Source organism: Gigantopelta aegis, chromosome 3, assembly GCF_016097555.1.
Source record: "Gigantopelta aegis isolate Gae_Host chromosome 3, Gae_host_genome, whole genome shotgun sequence".
In the NCBI taxonomy this organism is placed as follows: Eukaryota; Metazoa; Mollusca; class Gastropoda; order Neomphalida; family Peltospiridae; genus Gigantopelta; species Gigantopelta aegis.
In genome coordinates, this window is record NC_054701.1 from 67215209 (window position 1) to 67241555 (window position 26347).

Here is a 26347-nt window from a genome sequence, read left to right on the forward strand (position 1 = left end):
GAGTACAGCCTGAATTATGTGGATTCTTCTATTCATGTGTTTTGGTGACCTTTCAGCCAAGATAACCCGCTGCGGTCACATCTATTGCTGGGCATGCATTCTCCATTACTTGGCGCTAGGTGAGAAGACTTGGAGAAAATGTCCAATTTGCTACGAAGCGGTCCATATCAAGGATTTAAAGAGGTATGGAAATTAGATGTTGATTTTCATTTTTCATTTTTTTTCCCTCCAAAAATGACTACAAATGGGATATTTGGGAGACCATCTTTTGCTGTACTTGCCCATAAGTAACAAATATTCGAATTTGTCAAAATTGATAGCTTTAACCAGGAGTTAGTAAAGTGTAATTTAATGGTAAAAAGTGTAATAGCCCTGATTAGTTTTGATACAGTATCATTTTGGTTATTTTCTGCATAAAAAGGGTTTTGTTTTTGGGTGGAGTGGGATAGGTACGCAAGGGTTAATACTTCAAACTGATGATTACAGTAAATATTCTTAACTCTTTCTAATTCATTAACTGTAGTTAAGATGCACAGTACTACAATCAATATCTATTCTTGAGTATAATCGAGTCGTGATTCGATCTTCATAAACAGGGCTGTCAACAATTCACACGAGTTAGCTATGTTGATACTCTGTATATTTTTTATTGTTAAGTTATCACAGTATTGAAACAATCAGTCTAAAAAATTTTTAAACATTGATAACAATGAGCACCCCAGTTTTATTTGTAAAAAAATAAAAAAATAAAAAATATTTTTTACTGACAATCATAAGCTTCCAAGTGTATTTCCAGAATTCGACAAATCCGCTAGCCCGACGCCCGTGGCTAGTGGTTTTTAAGTTCGGGCTAGTGAGAAACGCAAAACCACTAGCCCCTGCGGGCTAGTGGTTTCCCCCCTCCTCTCGTCATCGCTCGATCGTGGGTTTTTTTTTTTTCTTTCTTTCTTTTTCTCTCGGCTGAAATTTCGTTTAATAAATTTGATTGTGACGTTTGTCATCGAATAATATCAACAACGCAATCAGTATAGACTAATAATCCACTTGAGCTAGGTCTGCAAACTGCAGTAACATGCTATCTCTACATCGTCACAGTTACAGCATGCATTGTTTACCTTTCCCTTTCAAGTTTCTGGCACAGGAAATAAAGTCTAATGACATGCGTGTTTTGATTGGTTAGACACGTCACGTGGTAGTTAATCTCGCACATATGTTTTAGGCTAAGAACTTGGAAATCACCAATCGCGACGACAGGTTAATCTCAATCAAGTAAACCCCAGCCATGCTTTGAATTTCAGTGTTTGTTTTATTTACCTATTGTTTTCTAATTTAACACTTCGCTGACATGTGGTTATCGGCAATCAGGAAAACAATTTACTTTAATGGTAACCGCACATGCACTGACTCGGCTTGGCCTATTACGTGTAGCGGTTTGGATAATACGTCACAGCTGCCGATACAAGATAGTACCTTTTTTGTTCATCAATTAACAACGGATTAGATGTCGCCGTTATATTCGTTTGATATCGGTCTGACACGGGATAATGCCCTGTATTTGGCATTACCGTTCCTGGCAACATAAATAGTAGGCCCTAAATATATAACCCAACTACCAAATACACTGAACCATCTATTACCGTGTGTCACACTGTCGTATCCTCATTTAAATTTAATTATTTTGATAGTGTGTTTAGATACCAACCAAGAGTTTGCTCAATAATTTTTCCCCGGAGGGAGGGCAAAAACGAAAACGGGACAATGACGATGGATCACACTTGACAAAATACAAAACGTACGACACAACAAAAAACTGAAAGTTACAACATGATTTAAGTGTTTGTTTTATTTTACTGTTATACTCGTAAATGTGTAATGTTACAAAAATTATATAAAAATCCAGTTATAATTGATCAGGAATTTGGGCTAGTTCTTTATCTTGGTGGGCTAGTGGTTTTCACAAACCCACTAGCCCTGTGGCTAGTGACTTTTCAAAATATTTGTCATACTCTGGTATTTCATGCTTTTAGTTTTTTAATACTGATTATCATCTATTTTTTTATTTGTTTTAGTGTACTGACTAAAACTGTTCATCAGTACCGACCTGGTGAGGAAATAACCATGAAATTGATGAAGAGAGAGAAAGGAACTACCTACTCTGTGCCAAAATCCCAGTGGGACAAGCGGGATGGCAAGCCGCATAGTGTTGAAGGTAAAATGTTACACTGGACAAACTCTGTATATGTCAGTAAGGAACAGCATGTTTATCTCTTTTAAAAATAAAACTGCAAAAACAACAGATTTGAAGCTCACGGTGCTGTCATAATTCCATTGTGCATACACATATGAAGTGGGTATAAAATTTAATAGTATAAATATTGTATAGAATTGTCAGTCTGTTTGGATATTTTAAGGGCGGCATTTAGCTCAGTCGGTTGAGTGCTTGTTTGATGTGTTTGCGTAGCAGGATTGAACCACCTCTGTGAATCCATTGACCTGATTGTTTTTTTCTCTTTCCAACCAGTGAACCACAACTGGTCAAAGGTCTTGGTACATGCTTTGCTGTTTGTGAGAAAGTGCATATAAAAGATCGCTTGCTGCATTAGGAAAAATATAGAAAATGTTTAACATCCAATTAATTAATGTGCTCTGTTGGTGTTGTTAAACAAAACAAACCTTTAGATAGTTTGTAAATTCTTTTGACAATAGTTGAGTCTTGTTACTACGTAAGTGTGCTTTGTGTATTGTAGATGGTGACAACACAAAATATATGAAGATACTGATTGCATCTGTAAATGAGATACAGGCCCTTATCATTGAGCCTGAGAAAAAGTGCTTACAACATCAGCTAAAGGAAGCCGAGACATCTGAAGTTTGTTTTATTGAAGGAGCTTTGACAATGCTCAAGGTACTTATGTCATCTGATGGTATCATTTATTCATAATGAAAAAGACTTTTAATGTTTGAACTAAATAGATATTGTAGAATAATTTATAGTGTCTGCCATTGTGGCCTTTTCCAGTCTTATCATTTCATTTGGTTACAAAATATTTATTGGTTACAGATGCTAAATGCCACGAGTGAGACCTTTATGCACATTGTAATGATTATGACATAGTTCTGTGGAAACAAAATGTAATTGAAAGTTAATTTTCTTATACTTTTTCAATTATCTTAACACATAACCTGAATGAATGTTTATGAACAATATTATTTAAATTAATTTTTGTTTACATCAGATGATAACAATGTCTTCGATATATATAATGAAATTGTCACACAAAACGATAATGAAGATTTTGATTGTTTTAGGAAAGGGAGGAAATTCTTTACGGATGTGCCAGCAGCTCAAACAAGACTGATAAGATGCTAGAGCAGAAACCTGACAAGGTGGCAGGAAAAAGCCCGGTCACAACTAGCCTTCCAGAGCGGATAAGCCCGGTTAAACCTGGGTTTTCCTGTGATGGAAGAAGGGTACGTTTATCTGTTGATTGAAAAATTCAGCAGGCTCCTAAAACCTTTTATAACCTTTTAGTTCTATTCTATTTTGTGCATCTGAGTTAAATGGTCAATGTGCGGTGGGTCTAGGATCGATCGCCATCGATGGGCCTATTGGGGCTATTTCTCGTTCCAGCCATTGTACCACGACTGTTACATCAAAGGCCGTGGTATGTACTACCCTGTCTGTGGGATGGTGCATATAAAAGATACCTTGCTGTTAATCGAAAAGAGTAGCCCATGAAGCGGCGACAGTGGTTTTCCTCTCAATATCTGTGTGGTCCTTAACCATATGTCTGACGCCATATAACTGAATAAAATGTGTTGGGTGCGTTGTTAAATAAAACATTTCCTTCCTTCCTGAGTTAAATGGGTGTGATGTAGCTTGATGACAGAACCCTTGCCTGGGGTGCGATTATTTGCAGCATGAATCATCCTCACTGGACATAGGTTCTCCCCCACCCCCCCACCCCATCTCATCCATTCCATCATGTTGTGTTTATGCTGTCCTGCCTTTAGGATATGAGTACACTCATGTCACCTTAGTCTGCGCGGCACAAAAGTCTGCGCACGTTAATGACGTTACATTACGTCTCGAAACAAGTGTCGGGGTATGTTTGTAAACAAACAAACAACGTTAATTTAATTCACAAAACCGTTGTTAAAACAACACATCTTGATTGTGAATATATGTATAAAACTGGTTGATAACACTTTTATTGAAAAAAATGCACTAAAAGTATACATAATACTGTTGGCAGCCTCGATCAACGTGTTTTTCTATCACCTGTCAACAGTGCAACACGTGTCTGTCAACGTTGTAATGATCAACCTTCAACCTTGCATATCAACTTACATAAATTTACATAGAAGCTTCAATACATACCTTATTGTAATTTATGAATCCATAAATCAAATGAATGTCTTATTTAATCTTAAAAACGTAAACATCCAAGCATACTTTGAATTTCCCTCTGAGTGACACAATGCAAAATGGCTGCACACTTTGAAGATTGCACTGACAGCATGGCCTATTTTAGCTATAGTCTGTTTCAAAATTATCATTGATTGTCCTATATGTCTAACGAACACTATTTGTGCTCATTTACACGGTTAATAATAGAACATTTTTGTTGAATAATGATCAAATATTTTTACATTGTTTTTTTTTAATATTGTCATTTTGTGTTGTCCAAACTAAGGAGCATGGAACACCATTTATATTTATCTCATTTGCACAACGTAACTGTTTCTGAAACAGACTATAACAGGAAGTGTTTGTTATTTAGAACTTATAAAAAGTCGGATCCATTGTTTGTTGCTGTTTTATGTAAACATTAGCGACAGAAGTGGTTGTTTTAATGTTTGCTGCGCAGACTTATGTGCCGTCATGCAGGCAAGTAACTGCAGGGGGGTCCCACTAAAAATGCGCTCATTACTTGAGTTTAAAAAACATTAAAATTAAAATAACTTTAGTTGTAATACGTTTATTGTTCCATTGTACTGTGGCAGTGAAATAAATATTTTTAAAGAAATATTTTAACTTTAAAATATAACACAAATGCTTAGGTGTGCAGACTTAGGTGCCACCAGTGTAAGCCTAATTGGTGGCAGTGCGTTTTATCTTAACCTTTAGACTACTGGATTAATTTTTAACAAAAATCACGTTGAGTGGGTACAAGTTTATAATTTTTACTCGCATATATTCACTTAAATGTTTGATAAATACATGAAATAAAGTTCATATATGAATCGGTAAGTATTATTTTCGTGTCTTTTTTTTGTAATTTTTATTATTTTAGATTGGCTAATGGTGATTAAAATTAGGCAAAAAATAGAAAAAGTTGCGTTTACTTACGGGCATTTGTGGCCAGCTCTGCAGTATTTATGTCCATTATTCCCGATAACTGGTTTTCTGACCAGATTTGTTTTTAAAACCCGAACTACAATTTATATTGCAATATTTGGTGATTTTCGTTGTTGGTAAAACGATCCAATTTATTATCAAATTAGCTGTTACAATCAGCTATCGATCCCTGAAAATGACCGCGACGTGCCGCCATTGTTGTCAAGCGAAAATACTTGTCGAAAACTCAAAATTTCAAGGTATTTTCAATTGAAAAAAATCAAAACGAAAGCCACCATTTTGAAAAAAAATCTTTTTTCTTTTATTATATTTCCGTTTCCGGTGAGTGTCATGTGCAAAACGGCGGGAATTATGAATTGGGGAATGCACTATATACAGTTTACAGTATGTCGACTGACGTGACTTCGGGCAAGATATCTCGCCTGCAGTACTCAGAAGGTTAACTTTGACACCTCATTACCAATGTGTGTGTGTTTACTGGGGTGTCCTTGAACATTATTAATATCCGTCTTGACCAAGTGTTGAAACGATATATTAGACACCAAATGCTTGTAGTTTAAAATGTTTTGCAGCATTGTTAAACATTCCTTTCATTTCTAACATGTTATCTTATTAGCTAAAAGGTTATTTAACAAAACGATGTCTGTTTTCTTTAGAAAATTATTGAGTATGCCTCGGCATTTTCTGATGAAGAGGTTTTTGATGATGAGAGAGAAGATAGTGAGAGTTTAAAAGCAAGTCCTTCGTGGTCGTCGGTTTCAGATCCAGAGATTTCCGAGTTGCTCGAGGATATTGTCATTGAAACTGACGAGTCTACTGTGGCTGTACCGATTCCAGTTGCGACTGGAAGTACGCCGACTCCAGTGATGTCTGCTGATCCCGCAGTCAGTGGTAATCCCATGGGGTCACCAGAGAATCCGTTTGCGACATCCTCGATGCAACAGAATCTGACCGAAGACGATACCATGCCGACCGATGAAGCTGCTGCGTACCTTGAGTTGCCAACGGAAACCCCACCAAAATATGGCAACAAACGACAGAATGTTAGAAAGGATGCGTTCTATTACTATCAAGGTTAGTGTTATATTTGCCAAAATTAACATCCCTTGACATGCTGTTTTTGTCTGAGCCGAAAAAAGTAAATCATTGGTTCTTATTAATTAAATCAATATCAGATTATTGAAAGAAGTAAATTGATTTGTAACAGAAACAGTTTAATGCATTGTAAACTGATGTAATGGGTAAATTGAATTAGGTGCAGAGGGAACAAGTTATTTTTATACGTGTTTCTAAAAACATAAAACTTGTTTTGTTAAGAGGGGTGGTAGAGTTTTGCTAGGGGAAAATATTTTCTTTCCAATTTAACCACGTGAAAGTAGTATTGGATTTTTATTTTGTCTCTAAAATTATTAGATTCAGTATTTAAAAATTACTCATTATGTTTTTTAACAGCAAGTGATGGTCAACATATCTATATGCATGCACTAAATGCCCGGTGTATGGTTAGAGAATATGGAAGCCTTGAGGACTGTCCTAACACTGTGACTGCAACCATTGTGGCGATGGAGAGCATCTTCATGACCGAGGCAAGTGTATTTCACATTATTCAGGAGTTTTAAGTTTAAATCCAACCCGTGCTGTCTTGTCTTCAGGAAAGTGCATATAAAAGATTCTTTGTTGCTAATAAAAAATGTAGCATGTTTCCTCTGTCACAAATGTTTGATATCTTGTGGCCGGTGCTTAATTGGGCAATGGCTTCTAGTGATGATAACCAAAACAAACTCTTTTAACTTTAAATTTTAATGGTCTCAAATAATATTTTATCCAGCAGCTTAGATAATAAATTACTGTCTGTGGCATAAGTAGGACCTATTTCAACAGTCTGGCTAAAATCCTATAATTTGTTTAGTTGTATTTAAACCTTTTGCTTCTACCCTATATTATAAAAAGTAACACAATTGTTGACTGACATATATTTTTATTTTATGATTTCCAGGATTTGCGTAAGCGTCTTCGATATCTGAACCATCTACCTCTGACGTGCGAGTTTCAAGTTGTGGAGTTAGCTTTAAAACCACCTGTTGTATCCAAGGACACATTGAGAGCTTTTTCTGGCAAGTCTTAAGTTTGGCCCTGTATGTCATCTGACATATCCAGAATAGTCTTATTTTGAAACCATATTCATCTATTTTTATGATCTTTTTTCCATAATTTTTAAATTTATTATTGTTTTTGGCATCGAAAATCACACATTAGCCATTCTCACATTTGGTGACCTAGAAATTGCACAATTTTAACCATTCACACTGCAATTTAAGATGCTATAATTTACAAGTCAAAATTTATAGATTTGTCACAGCACACCCTCGTATATAACTTGTGTAGCACAAGACCTTGCTCAAGTTTGCACATAACAATAAATTGTTCATCCAGATTTTAAGTTTTGATTTACAATTTTACAAGAACTTAAAATGTTTTTCGGCATGTGTGGTTATAATACACAACACTGACACTTCTATTGATTAAATTTTTTGAAAGATATATATATTTTTTCTAATTGGTGGTGTTTGGGTTTTTTTACAGATGAAATAGAAAAACGTCACCGAATGAGACAAAAGAAAGTTAGAGATGAAAAAATAAGATCCAAGAGGATAGATGCAGAAGAAAAAGAGAAATTTGGATTGTGTAAGAATTAGTTCAGACAAATAATTTCATGTGTATTCATTATGTTCTTTTAATCTTTATGAAGTTGTATAGTATATTTGTAATACATGTTTTTAAATAATGAAATGAACAATATTGTTGTAGTGCCAGTTGCAGTTCTTGCTTATTTTTATAGACCTGCAAAAAAAAAAATCAGTATTTGTATTGGCTAATTAAGAAATGGATATTTTTATAATTGTTTTAGTAATGAATGATAATGATGATGGAATGACTCTGTTTCCCACCTGTATTCAATTTATGCTAAACTGTCATTGTGATCTGTGTAGTTGCAGGTTTGTCTGTCCCACTTGACAGTACATCACAGTTTCCTGTGACTACGATTGTACCCAGTGACATGTACGCCCCAGCAACCACAGCCCCAGAATCCCCAACATCTGGTAATCTTTCAGGTAAGACAAAAATGAATTGAAATGGAAATGGGGATAATCAGAAGTCATTATTATGTAACATACATTTTATTACCCATACGGGCAGAGAGAAGTGGGGAAAGAAAAAAAATTAAAATTTCCCTAGGTAAGTTTTGACGTTATAAACAGTGCTTCACTATAGACAGTTGAATAGTTTCCATTGTGGAAGCCATGTTAACAACTAACTCGTCAGCGATACATATATCACAGCTATGACTTAACGCTGCCTCTTTGTTCTCAACTTGCAAATTTATTTTGCAAGCTTATTTTCAACCACAGTATCTTTCGAAAATCTTTAATGAAATGATAAATAATTGATAATGGGTAATAAATAGAATACCCAACTTGCTACTCTGCAATATCGCTTATCTTGCACTTGTGAATTGATGTTGTCATTCCCTCATCGAGGGCTTGGGAAGGACAACATCAATTCACTTGTTCACGGTAAACGGTATTGCCTCGCAGCTCGTTGAGTATTCTCTAACTATTTTAGTTTCTGTGCATTTACTTTTTTTTTAATTTGACTTTTGCAGAATTATTTTTGTAACTCATGTTTATCTTTTTAATTATTATTATTATTGAAACAGTATCTTGTTTTGACAGTGTACTGAATGTGATTACATAATCATTTGACAATTGTTATTATGGAACAGGTTCTACATCGACTCTTTGATTGAGTACTTGAAATAAATTTTCTTGTGAATTTGTAGGTTTGAATGAGAATGTTGACGAAAGTTCTGGCTCTGTCAGTGATGATCGACAACAGAGTTCAATGTCATTTGCCCAGGTACTTACTATGTCAAACCAACTACTTTACATGATAACCTTAAATAAAACAGCTGATTTAACTTGTATATTCTACCCCAGATACACCACCACCACCTTTTGACAGTTCATACTTCATGTTCCTTTTAAGTTTGTGTATATTAATCTTGAATAATCATGTCTTTTGTCTGTAAAGCAAATAATAAAAAATAAATATTATTGTAGACTTTGTTTGGACTGTGTGTTAATAAATTACTACTGTAACAATAATAAATTATATAAATAAGGTTCTTCTGGGTTTTTTGTAGATGTTAAAAGCTGGCAAGACACGGCCATGTGCTTGGTTAAAACCAGTTGAGAACACTGCTTCCGTGGAGAAACCAACTAAGGTGTCTGGAGATGTAGAAAGCGACGACGAAGATGGCATTCCAGTCCCTCAGTTCCAGGATTCATTCAGCAGTGCATTGTCTGCTGCCTTGGTCAGTCTGGACAAGCCTAAAGGTTTGTTATTATTAATAGTAGGACGGGATCTAGCTCATGTGATAGATCACTCACATCAGGTGCCTGAGTCCAAGGATTAAAACCCCTTGTGGACCAATTCGCTGATCGTTTTTTTTCCACCCACCTGATCAGTGTTCCATGACAAGTATATCAAAGGCAGTAGTATGTTCTGTCGTGTCTGGGAAAGTATATAAAATATCTCTTGATGCTAATGGGGGAAAATGTTGCTGGTTACCTCTGTGTGTATGTCAGAATTACCAAACATTTAATGATTAATTAATCAATGTGCTTTAGTGGTGTCGTTAAACAAAACAAACTTTAACCTTTGATGAATATTTGTCATTCTCAAAATTCATATACAAATAATCTGTTTTCAAGGGAGTGTGGAACATGCATGTACAATAAAACCAAAAAAAAGGATATGTGAGTATGTCATAAAGGAGGTGGGATGTAACTCGATGGTTGAGAGCTCACCAGAGGTGCTGTGGATCATAAGATTATCTGCCCTTAATGATCTTCAAATAGGAAAGTGACATTTTAAAAAATGCTTTGCTTAGTTTTTCAATAGTAGTAACCTATGTAACGTTCAAAATATTTCACAAATGATGTATTTATTGTACTTTTTTTTTTATTAATTTTTTTTCAAGATGGGGAATCAAAACCTCAGAGCAGCAAAAAGAAAAAGAAGAAACAACAGCTTCTCTTTACTACAGCAATGACACGTGGGAAATAGGCCATTGTGTTATCAACAGAGACTTAACGGAGCATTGCTATTTCTTACCCAGCTACGTCTTACCCAACGCGGATGATTAATTTACCTGTGGATTGCTAATATGTAGAGCTATATTTCATCTATAGCTAACCCTGTTATTCAGATGTTTTTTGCCTGCCTGCATTTTGTGAATTACCGTAATTCTGTATATCCTGTTAATCAATTTTTCAGTATATAGATGTATATTTTAATACCAGTACTAATTTCCAAGTATATTGGTGTATATTTAATCCAGTTCTACATCTATAAAGGATGCAGGTGATGCAAATGGAAGTCTTTCATTAGGTTTTAAATTGATAATGACGTACAGTTAAAAGGGGAGATAAGGACTTCCTTTTGGTGAACGCAGTGTTTTCATCAACTGCCATTGTTAGGAAAAGAAGCAACCGATTTTCTTTGTTGTAATTTAGTCAGCATAAGCATGTTGTTGTAAACTGCTGGTTTTTCCATATTCTGCCAAAATTAATATAATAAAGTGATTGTTGTTATAATTCACCAGGTCATGTGTAGTGTTCTGTTAACATTGCTTCATATGACTAATACTAGTGCTAAACGATGTCAAGTATTCTGACATAAAACTTGGGATAATTAACACTACTGCTGTGGTTATTAAAGATATTTTATACATGACACGTTTAAAGAGACTATCCTGAGTTTGCTAACTTTGTTAGATCTTTACGACAAATGGAGCATTTTTCTATAACTGAAATCGCATATTAAGTAAAAAAGAGTTTTAGAATATGCAGAGCTAGCTGTGACATCAAATTCACCAGCTGTGAATTTTAAAAGCAAATGTCAAATTTTATGTCTATTTGGGCTAAATAATTGCATGAAATAATTTATATTTGTTATAAAATTAACTGCTTTGATAAGTTTTAAATAGAGAAGAATGCAACGAGTTGTTTTAAAATGTATTTAACAAGCGAAAGCGAGTTTAATACATTTTTAAACAACGAGTGGTATCTAACGGACACAAATATATTATTTTATTTCTTACATATCCTCAAAAACCAAGGTTTAATCAAATTTTAACATCTTTATCGATTAAAAGATATTTACAACCCTTTGCACTTGTAGCTGACTTGTGCGTGACACACACATTACCAGGTTAATTATACGTCGCAGTGTAATCGATTTACACCGTGCTGTTTTTTTTATTGTATGTATGGCATTGGTGACCTGGTCATCACCTAGGAGCAGTCGGTCGTATGTCTTGAAATTGTTAGCACTCGTACATGTAAACCACTATAATGCATGGTGTACTCGTCAACGGGTGAGTAAGAAAGATAATTTAGAGAAATTAAGAGTCCCATGTCTGTTTCTGATCATTCTAATGTGTGTTGAATATTTTGTCACACAATTATTTTTATCAAGAAAATTTCTGGAACGTCTTAAGAAAGTAGCATGTGACATTTTGTCTTGGTTCTGTTATTTTTGAAATATTAATAGTAAATTATGCCATAAACTGAAAGTGATCAATTTTTATTTATCATCAATGTTGGTGATTGCAGTAAATTTAAATTCACGCACACAACCGTTTGGTGGAATGTTGCCATTTTTGAAGTAATGGCATATTAGGTTGTACATTAGTCATAATCCACTGAAGTGGATAGCATTTAATGCTGATATTCTATATTTGTAAAATGTACATCTGAGTCCTTTTTCCCCTCTATATTATTTATGTTTGCTTTTTATGAAAGTTGTGTTTTAAAATGTTGTTTATTTTGAGGTTTGCGTAGATGAGCCACTAATTCACTACCTGTGTTAGTGGTCCTGTTGATATTTGCTGTTAACTTGTTGTTTGGCTGTTTGTAAATAAATCTGCTATATTTGTGTAATGATCTTTTGCTGTGGGATTGGGTGGGTGCAAAAAAAAAAAATGCATTCAGCTTTTTGCCAATAATAAATGAACTATTTGTATCCATACCCCTTCCCACCCCGATAAAGTTGCCCATTAAACATTGATTATTTTTGTGATCCTGGGCTCAGTTCCACAAAGCAGTCTTAGATCTTAGCCCTAAGATCACCTTATGTGCCTAACTCTGGGAACATTTTGCTTTTAACATCTTGATTAACGATATTTCTAGTGAATTGAAAATGGATTAGCAACTACTGTTTAATGTTTTAAAATTGTGTAGTGATTCTGTGTAACTTTCGTAGCAAATCGCGACACGATACTGAACAAAATGTTCCCTGTAACTACTGTTGCAATTATGGTGATCTTAGTGCTAAGATTGCTTCATGGGATGGGGCCCTGGAATGGTAGTGAATTACTGGGTAAACTATTCAAGACTACTACAGGGTTCTTATGCGTCCTGGAAATCCTGGAATTACTGGGTAAACTATTCAAGACTACTACAGGGTTCTTATGCGTCCTGGAAATCCTGGAATGTCCTGGAATTTTGCAATTTTAAAATCCAAGCCTGAAATGTCTTGGGGGAAAAAGCATTAAATTTTATTGTTCTGGAAATTTAGGCCAAAAATTCAGTGGTTTATTTTGTTGGCATCTTTACTTTTGTTGTCCTCATAAGCTGTCTAAATTCAAACAACAATTTGTTGTAAAAACATTCATTGATTGAACATTTCATGTCCTGGAATTGTTTTTGAATGTCTTAAAATGTTATGTTTTTTTCAAGTGTAAGAACCCTGTACTACTACTAATACTACTACAACTTTGCTTTTGTTTTCCATTTGTTACATTTATGCACAAACTATTTGTTTTAAATTTTGGACAATCCAGATGCTGCAGTAGAAACTAGCAGAAAATTGTAAAAGGAATGTGCGTGCTTGTTTTGATGCCATTGTCGTGGTTTTTGTAGTCTGATGGTTTACTGAATGATTTTTGTTTTTTGTTCCTGGTATGACAGTACGGACAGCTATTGAATTGTTAACGTCAGCACAACAGCATTGCTTGATTGTTTAATTTATGACAAATTATGTTTATCATATACTACAAAATGTGATAGTTCCAAAAGTTTGGTGATTTGTTTTGACTGATTAAAACAGAGAAGTATTAGTGTTGTTTTCGTGATCACTTAATTTTACAAGGTGTTGTGGCACCCAGATAAATGTTTTGAAGATTTATAACAATTGTATGCTATCTCATTTGTAGTCTTTTTTTCCCCCCGCTCTTCACCACAACCCCCACGCCTGGTGATGGAATCTTATTTTATCTTGCTTAATGCAAATATAAAGATTAAAATTACCATTGGGTGATTAAGACAAAGTGATTGTTTTTATAGTCAGTTTAGGTTTGTCAAGTTCTCAATTTCTTTTGTATACTTTATACTATTGCAGTTGAGAACTAAAATAAAATGTTTAACAACACCTGGGTAATTTTATAGATTTATATAATGAGACCTCAGAACAATTCACAAAGCTCTCTTAGGCTCTGCTAGATAACAAAGCATCCTCTTTGCAAGTCTTTTAGCATTGCACTGCGAGCTAGCATAGTTGCAAGAGTTTAGTGAATTAGGCCCCTGAACTACATCCTCCCCATCCTATTTTCAATTAATAATGGTCGTACTTAAAAATGGTTTGTTCTTTATGATTATCCTCTAAAGAGTGAATCATTCAACATGGTAAATTCTTATAATTGATGCTGATGGTTTTAATTAATGTGTAGATTTTAAAAATAAATATCACTGCTAAATTTGCATGGAATAAGCAACTCTGTTGTAAATAGAAATAAATTGTTTGTCATTTGGACCACACTGATGATCTAAACGAGATATACATAAGATCTTATTTTAGACAAATATCTATAGAAGTCTACAAAATGTTATAATTTCCATAAATGCATTGGTTTTAGATATATTCATATTCTAAGCAAAAAGAAAAGTAAAAATATTTTTAAATGACTACAAACTCATCGCTGCTTTAAAAAATCATTTTAAAATAAAAGAAAAAACAAACAAAAACAAGTAACTGTATATTTATGAAGTTCTTATTGATCACATTTACTGTAGTTCTGCATTACAAGTATACTGCTTTTCATTCAAACGTCCACCTTCAATCTTGTATATTGGAGCAAACAAATCGTCTATTGGCATGTTCCATGGAAACCAAATGTTGATATCAATCCATATGCACAGAGTTCGAATTCTCCATGGTTTGAGTTCTTCTTGAGGAAATATTTCCCTAATTTCTGCAAGAAAAAAGAAGTGAGGTTTACTGTGTTTGTAAATGTGGATTAAAATCGATTCATGTATTGTGCATTTATCACACTGAAGCTGGTGAATCTGCTTATCGGGATAGTCCTACTATATAACTTTTTTTGTGTCGTTCAAAATACTTTGAGCTACTAGAGTTGCGTCAATTAAAAAAACAAAAAACAATAAACAAAGAAATGGGGGGGGGGGGGGACGCCCCAGAAAATCTATTAAAGAACACAAAAAAACCCACCAAAATAAAACAAAAAATCTTAATATAATATAATATACTCGGTAACCTAAACTATTTTAAGAGTACAAGCACACGGTCATAGGCGTACGAGCTCCCATTTTTTCAAGTGAAAGGTCTGCTGATGTTTACCCTAATTAAAACGAAAATGCCTGGATCTGGATAAGAACGTTTATTTACATTATTTACACTACCCCTACCAGCTAAACAGGGTTCCAAATGACAAGTGCATTTTAAAATGGATTACAACTGAGTAGACTCATTTAAATACATGGAGAAAAGTGTTTCTCGTGTCTGAATGCGAAGATTTTTCTTTAACACCGGGGGAGGGGGGTTGACCGCCACCACCCCTAAGTTTTGTACGCTTACTCACATAGCTCAGTTACACGAAAAATCTGCCACCTTAATTGGATATAAGCACGAAAGTAAATTGAAACCTTAGCAGGACTAACCTTTTGGTGAGGTACTTGAGCATCTCAATAAATAAAACGTTGGGAGCAGACTATAATCCATTGTAGACAGGTCTACTGAGTGGTAGGATCAACCACCAAACACCTCCGCTAATATAATTACTATGCAACATGTATAGGCGTACGGGCTCCCATTTTTGTAGGTGGGCAGGTCTTAATAAATCTTATTTCAAATTCTACCCACCTCAAACTTACCCTCCCCCCTCTTGCACTCGTGCCTGAACCTTCGGAATATGGGCAGGCTGACTTGCCCGAATTAAACGGACATGAACGAAAATGCCCGAATTTGGAAAAATAAATAAAATTAGTCATATTAGCATTACTACCAAAGAGCTATCGAGGGTTGCAAACGAGTCACTAAGTGAGTATATTTGCAAATGATGACTATAATTTACAAACAATTCCTGCAAAGCCCTTACCTTCAAAACTGGAACGTTCCATGGCATACATAGGGACGTTTCTACAGAAATCGTCAACGTATTTACTGCCGGAGCTGTCCACCTGTTTTGAGGTCTGGTAGTGTATTCCATTGCTACACGAGCGAATGGTCTTGCCCTGCAATATCGAGTAATACGTTATAAAATCTTCTGAATTTTAAATAGTGTCGTGGTCTTGTATTGATATATATATACTACTCAAAAGAATTTAAGGGTCAGACGATATTTTCGACATTATTTTCTGAATGTCAATTATATTAGCTAGACCATAATGTCACGCATGGTATTGTTCCATTTTGACGAAAGTGGGTCTAAGCAACCCATAAATGAATTAAAATCAACTGTCATTGACACTGTCGACTAGTTCTAATGGCGAAAACATGCTTACATTTGCACGTAAATTAGGGCGAAAGCGAAAGGTCTGCTAAGTGCCCATAACTTGCTTTTTCACAAAGCGCTTCATTTGCACGCTTTGCACGTGTATTCCATGTTCCCAATGCTGAATTTCCGTATAATTGGAGCTTGCGTTCGTGTACGGTGCACACTCCAAATTCGACAATGGTACGACTTCAACTGACTATCGAAGATCGAGGAAGGGCTATTGCTTGGCTTCAGGATGGCAATACGTAAAGAAATGTTGCTCTGAGACTTGGTGTCAGTCAGAGTGTCGTTGGCCGACTGTGGCAACGGTACCAAGCAACGAATTCTGTTCGAAATCGTCCACGTTCGGGAAGACCCCGAAGCACTACAAATAGAGAGGACCGCTACATCACCAATATGGCTCTACGTCAACGCACAACCACTGCACGCCGATTACGTGACAATCTGCGGACTGCGACTGGAACTCGAGTGTCTGATCAAACCATACGCAATCGTCTGAGAGCCAATAATCTACGCTGCCGTCGCCAGGCTGTTCGACCACCACTCCTACCACGTCACTCCTACCACGGCCAGACGTCACTGGTGCACGCTTCATCTGCGGTGGCAACGTGTTCAGTGGGGTCGAGTGATGTTCACTGACGAGTCCAGGTTTAGTCTCCAGTTCAACGACGGTCGGGTTCGTGTCTACAGACGTCCTGGGGAGCGCTTCGTTGACGTTAACGTTAGACAACGTCACCGTTTCGGTGGTGGCAGCGTCATGGTGTGGGGCGGCATCTCTATCCACCACAGGACCCCCCTCTATGTGGTGGATGGCAATCTGAATGGAATCCGCTATCTGAATGAGATTGGCGGCGGGGCAGTTCTGCAGGATGACAATGCCAGACCCCATCGCGCCAGGGTGGTAACGGACTTTCTCAGACAACAAGGTATCGCCAGGATGGATTGGCCAGCATATTCGTCTGACTTGGCCCCAATAGAGAACGCCTGGGACGAATTAGGCAGGAGAGTTCGGGATAACCATGCCCCTCCGGCCAACCTTCATGATCTGGGTCAACTTCTTATGGCAGAGTGGCAGGCCATTCCCCAAGAGTTCTTCAGACAGCATGAGGCAACGATGTGTCGAGTGTATTCGCGCCAGGGGTGGATTCACACACTATTAAACGAATGTTCTAATGTGTAAAATCCATGTTTGACAACCTTCAACTTTGACAGCATGTCATGTGACTTTCTTGTATACAGTGACATTTATTTGTGTTTTTTTGTAAATATGGAACAATAAATAAAAAATTTGGTGTAGTTTACATCATCAATCTAATACACTCTGAAACTTATTTGGTTATAAATTTTTGACCCTTAAATTCTTTTGAGTAGTATAATATATAAAAAGAAAACTATAGGCGCCAGTCGTCTCCCTCGACCCCCCCCCCCCCCCTCTCTCTCTCTGTGTGTGTGTGTGTGTGTGTGTGTGTGTGTGTGTGTGTGAAATAAATACAAGCCAAAACAAATGTGATGATTCATTATAGTAACGACAACCTTTTAAACTTTTACGTTTGCTGTTGTACAATCACACACACATATATATATACACGTGTGTGTCGCCATACACACTTGGTCCTAAACCAATAGAAACGTGTTTTTTTTTTACACATCGACAGTAAAATAACTGGGAAAATTATCCCGCACCTTCCGACTTGCCCAAAGCTATTTTCAAATGAATAACTGAAGAAAGGGGTTCAGCATACAAATGATCGACCTTAGTCCATACGGTGCACACGTCTGCCTGCCAGGTACCAGCTATAAACACAGGTTATAGAGAACTTCGATCTGCCTCTCTCTCGCCTTCCATTTCATTTCACTTCAACTTATTTTCGTGCTTATATCCAATTAAGGTTCAAGCAAGCTGTCCTGAGCACACACCTCAGCTATCTCGGCTGTATGTTCAGGACAGTGAGTTAGTTATTAGTGGCTAGTGACAGAGAAGATGGTGTAGTGGTCTTACACGTACCCATTGAGTCGTTAAAACTCGCTCTGGGTGAGAGCCGGTACCGGGCTGCAAACCCTGTACTTATGTCCGATGGCTTAACCACGATACCACCGAGGCCGGTACCTTCCCTTTCTCCTTCCCCGGTACAATCAGTTATGGCCATTGCATGTACCCCTATATGTGTGGTATTGCACAGGGACAAATGGGCGCCAGAATTTGTTTTCTGTAATAGCCTAAAGCGTTCGTCTATCAAAATAAATATAATTATTAAAAACATAAAATTATCTTTTGTATGAGATCTGCTACATCATTTAAATATACGCCACTTACTTTTCTGCTTTTTAGCTCCTTAGCGGTTGTCTTGAAATCCTTAGCTACTTGACCAAGGAAACATCCTCGTCCTTCCTTTTCTCCGTAAGGCACGTACTTGATGGCGAGGACACCCTGCGATAGACATGGCATATGATCACCTATTACTAACAAAGAGCGAATCACAATTACAGCAATCATAGCTAGGCGTACTTGATCCTATTTTTTGTGGGAAGACAGACTGATTGTTTGTCCGAATTAAATGAAAATGCCAAAATCATGGTAACAGTGTTGATTAACATTTGTACAAATTATTACAAAACGGCTATATATGGTTCCAATGATGATGGAAATACATGTACATGATAAAAAGGTCAGCTCATTTTGCCAGAACGTCTTGTTCGCCTTTGCCCGAATGCGAAGATTTATCCTAGTGCTAGAGCAAATCCTCAAATTCGGGGCAAAATTATTGACTCCCCGGTTTCGATCGTACGCTTATGACATCAGTCATAAGCAATCTTCACTGTAGTAAGATCCTTTTGTGTGCGCGCGTGTGTATCCGAATGTGTGCGCTCGTGTGTGTATATTTACAAAATTATGTGGTCATGCATATCTCTAATGACGGATAGTGTGGCTGTGTGTGTGTGGATGTACATTGTAAACTATAATTACCTCGACGAGCATAAATGTAAGTTTTTGTTAGCATAAGGGGTATATTCCTCTGTGTCCTTCTCATTAATAAATCTGGGGAGGGGAACCGCGTGACCCTTGACCCTTGTGATATTTCAGGCTATGCTTAGCTACTGGTTGATACTTTTCTCTTGTTTCAGCTCTTTACAGCGTTTTCCTTTCGAATCCAGATATACCATTTCTTTCTTTCTTTTTAATCATGTCCTAATGTTGGTTAACTATTTTTGGTGGGGCAGACGTCGGGCCTTTTGAATTTCAAGATTTAACTGGCTATCTTTAAACAAGATATATTTTATGAAGCTCAGTATACGTGTACTCGTTATGGTATTAGTAATTAATACATTAAAAGAGAAGGCGCTAAGGCATGTTTAAAGATTTTGACACTAAACTGTCAAGGACTTGGGGATTCAGAAAAGAGAAAAGATGTGTTAAACTATTTAAATTGTAAGAACTATAACATTTATTGTCTCCAGGATACACATTTTACGACAGCCTTAGAACCGTATATACAGACGCAATGGGGGTATAAATGTTTCTTTAGTTCATATGCTACAAATGCCAGAAGCGTAGCCGTTATGATTAATATTAATTTCAAATACAGTGTACACAGAATTAAAATGGAGAACTTGGGGAATTTTATTTTAATAGATGTTACAATTAAAGGTGAAAGAATTACACTAGCAAATATATATGGACCAAATGATGACAACATAATTTTCTTTCAAAACATATTTGAGTATATTGTACAATTTGGAAATGATAAATTCATAGTATGCGGAGACTTTAGTATTTAGTATTAAATCAAGACTTTGACATGGACACTAAACACTATTTACATGTTAACCACCCAAAGGCTCAAAAAGTAGTTGTTGAAAATATGGAAATGTTTGATGTAAAGGATGCATTTAGAGAATTATATCCAAATTTTAGACAATATACTTGGAGAAAAAAGACACCGCCAAAACAAGCCAGATTAGATTTTTCCTTATAACAAATAATTTAATGCCAACTGCAGAGAAAATAATAGTTGAAAATAGCTATCGCTCAGACAACTCAGGAGTAGTTTTATTTATGTAGCTAAACCAATTTAAAACAGGTAGAGGTCTGTGGAAATTCAATAATTCGTTGCTATTATGTAAAGATTATGTTAATCTAGTAAAGGATACAATCATAAAAATTAAATACCAATATGCAGTACCAGTATATAATTATGAAAAACTAGAATTGATTTCGGATGACGAAATCCATTTTTCTGTAAACGACCAACTTTTCTTAGAAACGCTGCTCATGGAAATAAGAGGAAAACAATATCTTATGCGTCTTTTAAAAAGAAACAAAATAATGAATTAGAAACTAAGTTGTCCGATGATATTAAACGTTTGGAGGAAGAACAAAATATTGTTTCAAAAGAAATTGAAAAAAACCCTTATGAATTAATGGAACTGCGAAGAGAAAAGCTTAAAGGTCATTATATTCGGTCACGTGCAAAATGGATAGAAGAAGGAGAAAAACCAACAAAATATTTTTGTAACTTAGAATCAAGGAACTATTTTAGCAAACTTGTTTCAAGAATACGTTTAGAAAATGGATAAGAAATCCGAGGTCAAGAAGAAATTCTTAAAGAAACTAGAGCTTTCTATCAAAAACTTTACTCCGCACCAGAAGGACAAGATGACAAGGATATAATAGAAAAAAATGGGTGAATTAAACTTTAATAAATTAACTGATGAAGAATCTGAACAATTAGAAGGTGAATTAAAATACTCAGAAGTACTAGCATTTCTCAAAACTATGAAAAACGATAAAAGTCCTGGATCTGATGGATTTACTGCAGACTTCTTTAAATTCTTCTGGACTGATCTCGGTCACTTTATAGTCAGGTCTATTAACAATAGTTACTCCATTAAGGAAATGTCTAGTGTACAAAAATTTGGTATAATTACATGTATTCCCAAAGCAAATAAACCTAAAGAATTTCTTAAAACCTTTATTGAACTGTACTTATAAAATGGCATCCGGCTGTATCGCAAACAGAATACAACAGGTATTAGATAAAATAATAAATAATGATCAAACCGGCTTTATTAAAGGACGATATATTGGAGAAAACATTAGACTCATATACGACATTATGCAGTACACTGATACACAGAACATTCCAGGTTTATTGCTATTTGTCGATTTCGAGAAGGCCCTTTGACTCGGTATCGTGGTCATTAATAAATAAAGCACTTGATATTTTTAATTTTAAATCTTCGATTAAAAATTGGATCAAAACATTGTATAACAACTCTTTATCAAGAATATTGCAAAATGGTTTTCTGTCTGAACCGTTCATGCTAGAAAGGGGGTGTAGACAAGGGGACCCGTTGTCGCCATATATTTTTATTATTTGTGCTGAAATTTTAGCTATTATTGTTAGAAATAACGAAGCCATTAAAGGTATTGATATAGACGGCCAAGAATACCTTATATCGCAATACGCCGATGACACAAGCTTCATTCTTGACGGATCTCCCGAGTCCTTGTACGGTACATGTAAAGTTTTAGATTATTACGCACGTATTTCTGGTTTAAAAATAAATGATTTTAAATCAAAAGCCATAAGGATTGGAAGTAAAAAGTTCTCTAACGAGTTTTTTTAACATGCACGATGGAAGTTGGAATGGGGGGCAACAGATTTTTGTATACTTGGTATTAATTTCTCAGTTACCTTGGAACATATCATGCATCTAAATTATAATATTAAAGTACTGGAAATTAAAAAATTAATGAAATTATGGTCCATTAGAAAATTAACGGTTTTGGGGAGAATAACTGTCCTTAAAATCGTAATAATACCCAAGCTAATATATTTGCTAATATCATTGCCAGACCCAGGGAAAGGTTTAAAAAAAATATATATATAACGACGCTATTTCATAAATTTATTTGGCAGAATAAACCAGAAAAGCTCAAACGTGATTTAATAGCACAAGGTTATAAAGCAGGGGGTATTAAAATGTTAAACATATATCATTTTAAAACCTCGTTAAAATTTTCATGGTTACGGATACTGTTTTTAAACAATTCAAAGTGGGTTACCCTTTTCAAATCCGTTACAGGTATCTCAAAGAACGATTTAATAATATATGGTGATCCTTTTATTTCTAAAAAATGCAATGAGATGTCAAACATGTTTTGGAATGATACATTACTGAGTTGGATAACTACTGAACAAAAACATAAGCCACAATCTGTAGATGATATTTTATCAGTTAACATTTGGCATAATAGTGAAATAGTTATAAATCATAAACCATTTTTATATAAACATTTTGCCCAAAAAGGTATAATCTTCATGAACGATTTAGTAGATGATTATGGAGAATTTTAAAAGAAAAATATCATGTTAATTCAAATTTCATTAGCTATGCTTCACTAATAAATGCTGTGAAATCATTCATATCAACATTTACTGATTTTAGGATGATCGTTTCAAAAAAGTGAATAATCCAATTTTCCCTTTTAGGTTAAGACTTGTTTTGAAAAGTAAACAGGGATGTACGGACATGTATTGCAAACTCAACCATAAACGCATAATCCCAAAAGCGCAGATAAAATATAGAAATCAAGGATTTAATTTTGACTCAAGTGATTGGAAACAATACTATGAATTACCTTTCCAAAGCATTAACGATACAACTTTATTATGGTTTCAGTATCGTATCCTACATCGGATTTTAGCAACAAACACTTTTTTATATATATGATTCATTATGTAGATTCTAATATGTGTATATTCTGTAATAACTTCCCAGAAACTCTACAACATCTATTCTATGAATGCACTCAGGTTAATACTTTATGGAAAGCTGTAGAAGACTGGGTTTTGTCCAAAACAGGAATTGTTGTCCACCTTGACAAAAATATTGTTATGTTTGGTATTATTAACAAAAAGAACGTTAATATAATTAACTGGCTAATTATTAAAATTAAATATTATATATACTGTACGAAAATGCAAGAAGAAAAAAACAACTATCGCGTCCGTTCAAAACGTTTTGCAAAACAAATTTGAAATTGAGAAATATATTTATTTCAATAACTGCAACTATGAAAAGTTTAATAAAGAATGGGCACAATGGCTCAACCTTTTTATATAGTGAAAGAAAGAGAAACAAAACCCATTACACTTAGATAACGATCTACTCAAAGGAAAAACTTTTTGTGATAGCATGTTCATATAACATTCCAACACAGGCCCGACTGTTGTTCCTGTTATTATCATCAGTTTAATTCTGCTTCGTTACTCATCATCAACTTTAGGTTTTTCTTTCTCTTCTTCTTCTTCTTTATCTTCTTCTTCTTGTTCTTCTTGTTTTCCTTGTTTTTCTTCTTCTTCTCTCGTTGTTACCCTTTTTTCTTTTTCTTTTTTTAAAGTCCTGGACCATAAGGCGTGTATAAAAGGAAGTACTATTTTATTTTGATTTGTATCTGCATATATCAGAATAGAATGTAATGTGAGTGCGTACGTGCGTGCGTGTATGCGTATGTATATGTGTATGTTTGTATATATGTATGTATGTTTACACATGTATGAATATTAATTTAAAGATAAATTGTAAGGCGGTGTATCAGGGCTACCCAACCCTGGCACTGTCTAATGGTCTGGGAACAATAAAAAAAATCGTTTAAAAAAAAGAAAAGAAATCAGAGCCCCATGATATGTGTGTGTCTTTGTTATTGTCTGAGAGTTGGATAATTGCTAGTTATCATATGATATACGTAGATAAATAATATGAAAGGAGAACTTAATAACCGCCACCCATCCAGTTGCTGGCATCTCAGACTTTTATATAGAACTCGACTAGTTTCTGTGAAGAGAACTGGATCACTGGAAGAAAATAACTTTAAAAAAAAAGGTATATGAACTGACCGTTTCGAAGTCGTGGAAGCTGTGTGACTTGTAAATCTGGGCGTCCTCTAGCTGTCTGTCGTCCGAGTTCATGAGAATCTGTCGGTCACCAACCAACTCGGCGTGTTCTTCGATCTTCAGGACATTCCCATCGTCCGTCCGCAGTTCTCGAGTCCACCTGGCGATGGTCTGTAGTATTTAGAAGAGGTAATAAATGAGAATAAAACAGAATGTTACACACACACACACACACACACACATACACACACTCTCTCTCTCTCTCTCTCTCTCTCTCTCTCTCTCTCTCTCTCTCTCTCTCTCTCTCTCTCTCTCTCTATATATATATATATATATATATATATATATATATATATATATATATGTATGTATGTATGTATGGATACATGTTAAATAAATTTATGAATTTCTCTTTTTTTCCCCACTCATATTTTTATTTTGTATATATATGATTGTGCTATAGAATATGACCACATTTCGGGAATATCTAATATAATGTTTAAACAGTAATTCAGGAGTGTAAGACAGTCAAGTATTGATTTAAAAAATAAATATAAAACACCATACCTCGCCATTTGGTTTACAAAAACAAACTCCAACAAAAGCGCTAACCAACAACAACTTCAACATATTTCTTCTGCGCTGGAACCGGTGTATAAGATGTTTGTTTTTTTCAAAGGTTTTCTTTCCTAAAGATTAATCTTGGAAGCGTCTTTATTTATACAACTCGGTAGGAAATACGTCATTAAAAACATCCTGGGCACAACAAAAATAATAACTATTTAAAAAGAAAGAAAAAAAATTGACCCAGAGTCTTTAACCTGTAAAATATTTAAGTGGGATGATTCGATTGTAATCTGTATTCTCGGGAAATAAAATAAATATATATTTTGACCAATCGAGAAACGATTACCTTTCTATTGGCTGGGTAAACGTCAAAAGAAGGTCAGTTGTTCAAAACACCCGCCGGGTGTATTTACTGTATATCGTGTGCGACATCAGAAAATAACACTACCCTCTCTTCTCTAGCGTCACCTTTATGACTATTGTCATTGACGTATGAAGGATTCTGAACCATATGCATGCTTCTCGCTCCTTCCACATACCGTGTAGGAGTCGGTCCCCATAATCGCCAAATGCGAAAAACATATGAAAGTGGCGACAAAATGATTAATGTGGCGAAAGTCTCTGGCGAATTTTTTTTTTATGAGACCCCCCCCCCCCCCCCCCCCCAAATAAACCCAACTCAAAACAAAAACAACAAAAAAGAAGTTTTAAATAAGAGCCCAGCTTTATGTATCCAGTAACAAAGAAGGAAGGAGATGTTTTATTTAACGATAAAGTCAACACATTTTATTTACGGTTATATGGCGTCAGACATATGGTTAAGGAACACACAGATATTGAGAGAGGAAACCCGCTGTTGCCACTTCATGGGCTAGTCTTTTCGATTAGCAGCAAAGGCCCTTTTATTTGCACCATCCCACATACAGGATAGTACATACCACGGCCTTTGTTACACCAGCTGTGGAGCACTGGCTGGAATGAGAAATAGCCCAATGAGCCCACCGACGTGTTTTTTTGCAGTGAGGTCTGGTATGTAAAGTCTACCTTCTACATAGGCTACCTTCATGGACTACAGGCCCGTAGCATGGTGGACATTATTGGGGAGGGGGTGGGCAGTTGAACGAGCGCCGCGGGCGCGAGTTATTTGGGGGGTCCGGGAGCATGTTCAAATGTTTTTTGCCCGTTACTGTAACTCTCGCCGTTAATCTTGATCCGTTAGTTTCGCTACAACTTTTACATTCAGTCGATATGTAAATGTTATCCCCCCCAAAAAAAAACCCCAACAACAACAAAACACAGCCAAAATTATTGGGGGGCCCGATCCCCCTGGCCACCCCCCTGCTACGGGCCTGGGCTACTATTTTATATGCACAATCCCCCCAGACAGGATAACACATATCATGGCCTTTGATATGCCAGTCGTGGTGCACTACATGGAGCGAGAAATACATGTATATATATGAAGATTTAAATAATGCTTGACATGGAGAATAGTGGTTAAATCGCTTTATTTTTGCATAATTCTTTTGTCTTGACAGTAGGCCTATTTGACCATTTCTACAGTAAAGTAAAGTAAAGTTTGTTTTATTTAACTAGAGCACATTGATTTTTTATCTTATCATCGGCTATTGGACGTCAAACATATGGTCATTCAGACACTGT

At 35.6% G+C, this 26347-nt stretch overlaps 2 protein-coding genes across 2 annotated transcripts in view; one reads left to right on the forward strand and one right to left on the reverse strand.

Moving 5' to 3' along the window:
* LOC121368708 (RING finger protein 10-like) overlaps positions 1–13547 on the forward strand; it is a 26915-nt gene extending 13368 nt beyond the window's left edge. The window contains exons 6-17 of the mRNA XM_041493454.1: positions 57–183; positions 2070–2209; positions 2748–2905; positions 3310–3471; positions 6019–6436; positions 6815–6948; positions 7359–7476; positions 7946–8047; positions 8353–8475; positions 9204–9280; positions 9567–9759; positions 10407–13547. Coding sequence (XP_041349388.1) covers positions 57–183; positions 2070–2209; positions 2748–2905; positions 3310–3471; positions 6019–6436; positions 6815–6948; positions 7359–7476; positions 7946–8047; positions 8353–8475; positions 9204–9280; positions 9567–9759; positions 10407–10492 — 1838 coding nt within the window. The 3' untranslated portion in view covers positions 10493–13547. The remainder of the gene's footprint in view (positions 1–56; positions 184–2069; positions 2210–2747; positions 2906–3309; positions 3472–6018; positions 6437–6814; positions 6949–7358; positions 7477–7945; positions 8048–8352; positions 8476–9203; positions 9281–9566; positions 9760–10406) is intronic.
* LOC121368710 lies at positions 12961–24765 on the reverse strand. Its single transcript, XM_041493455.1, has 5 exons — positions 24686–24765; positions 24122–24289; positions 18535–18648; positions 15822–15957; positions 12961–14678 (listed from the first exon to the last, which is right to left on the reverse strand). Exons 1-5 carry the CDS (start codon positions 24746–24748, stop codon positions 14491–14493), a joined length of 669 nt encoding a protein of 222 aa, XP_041349389.1. The 5' UTR covers positions 24749–24765; the 3' UTR covers positions 12961–14490.
* Positions 24766–26347: the final 1582 nt, after the last annotated feature.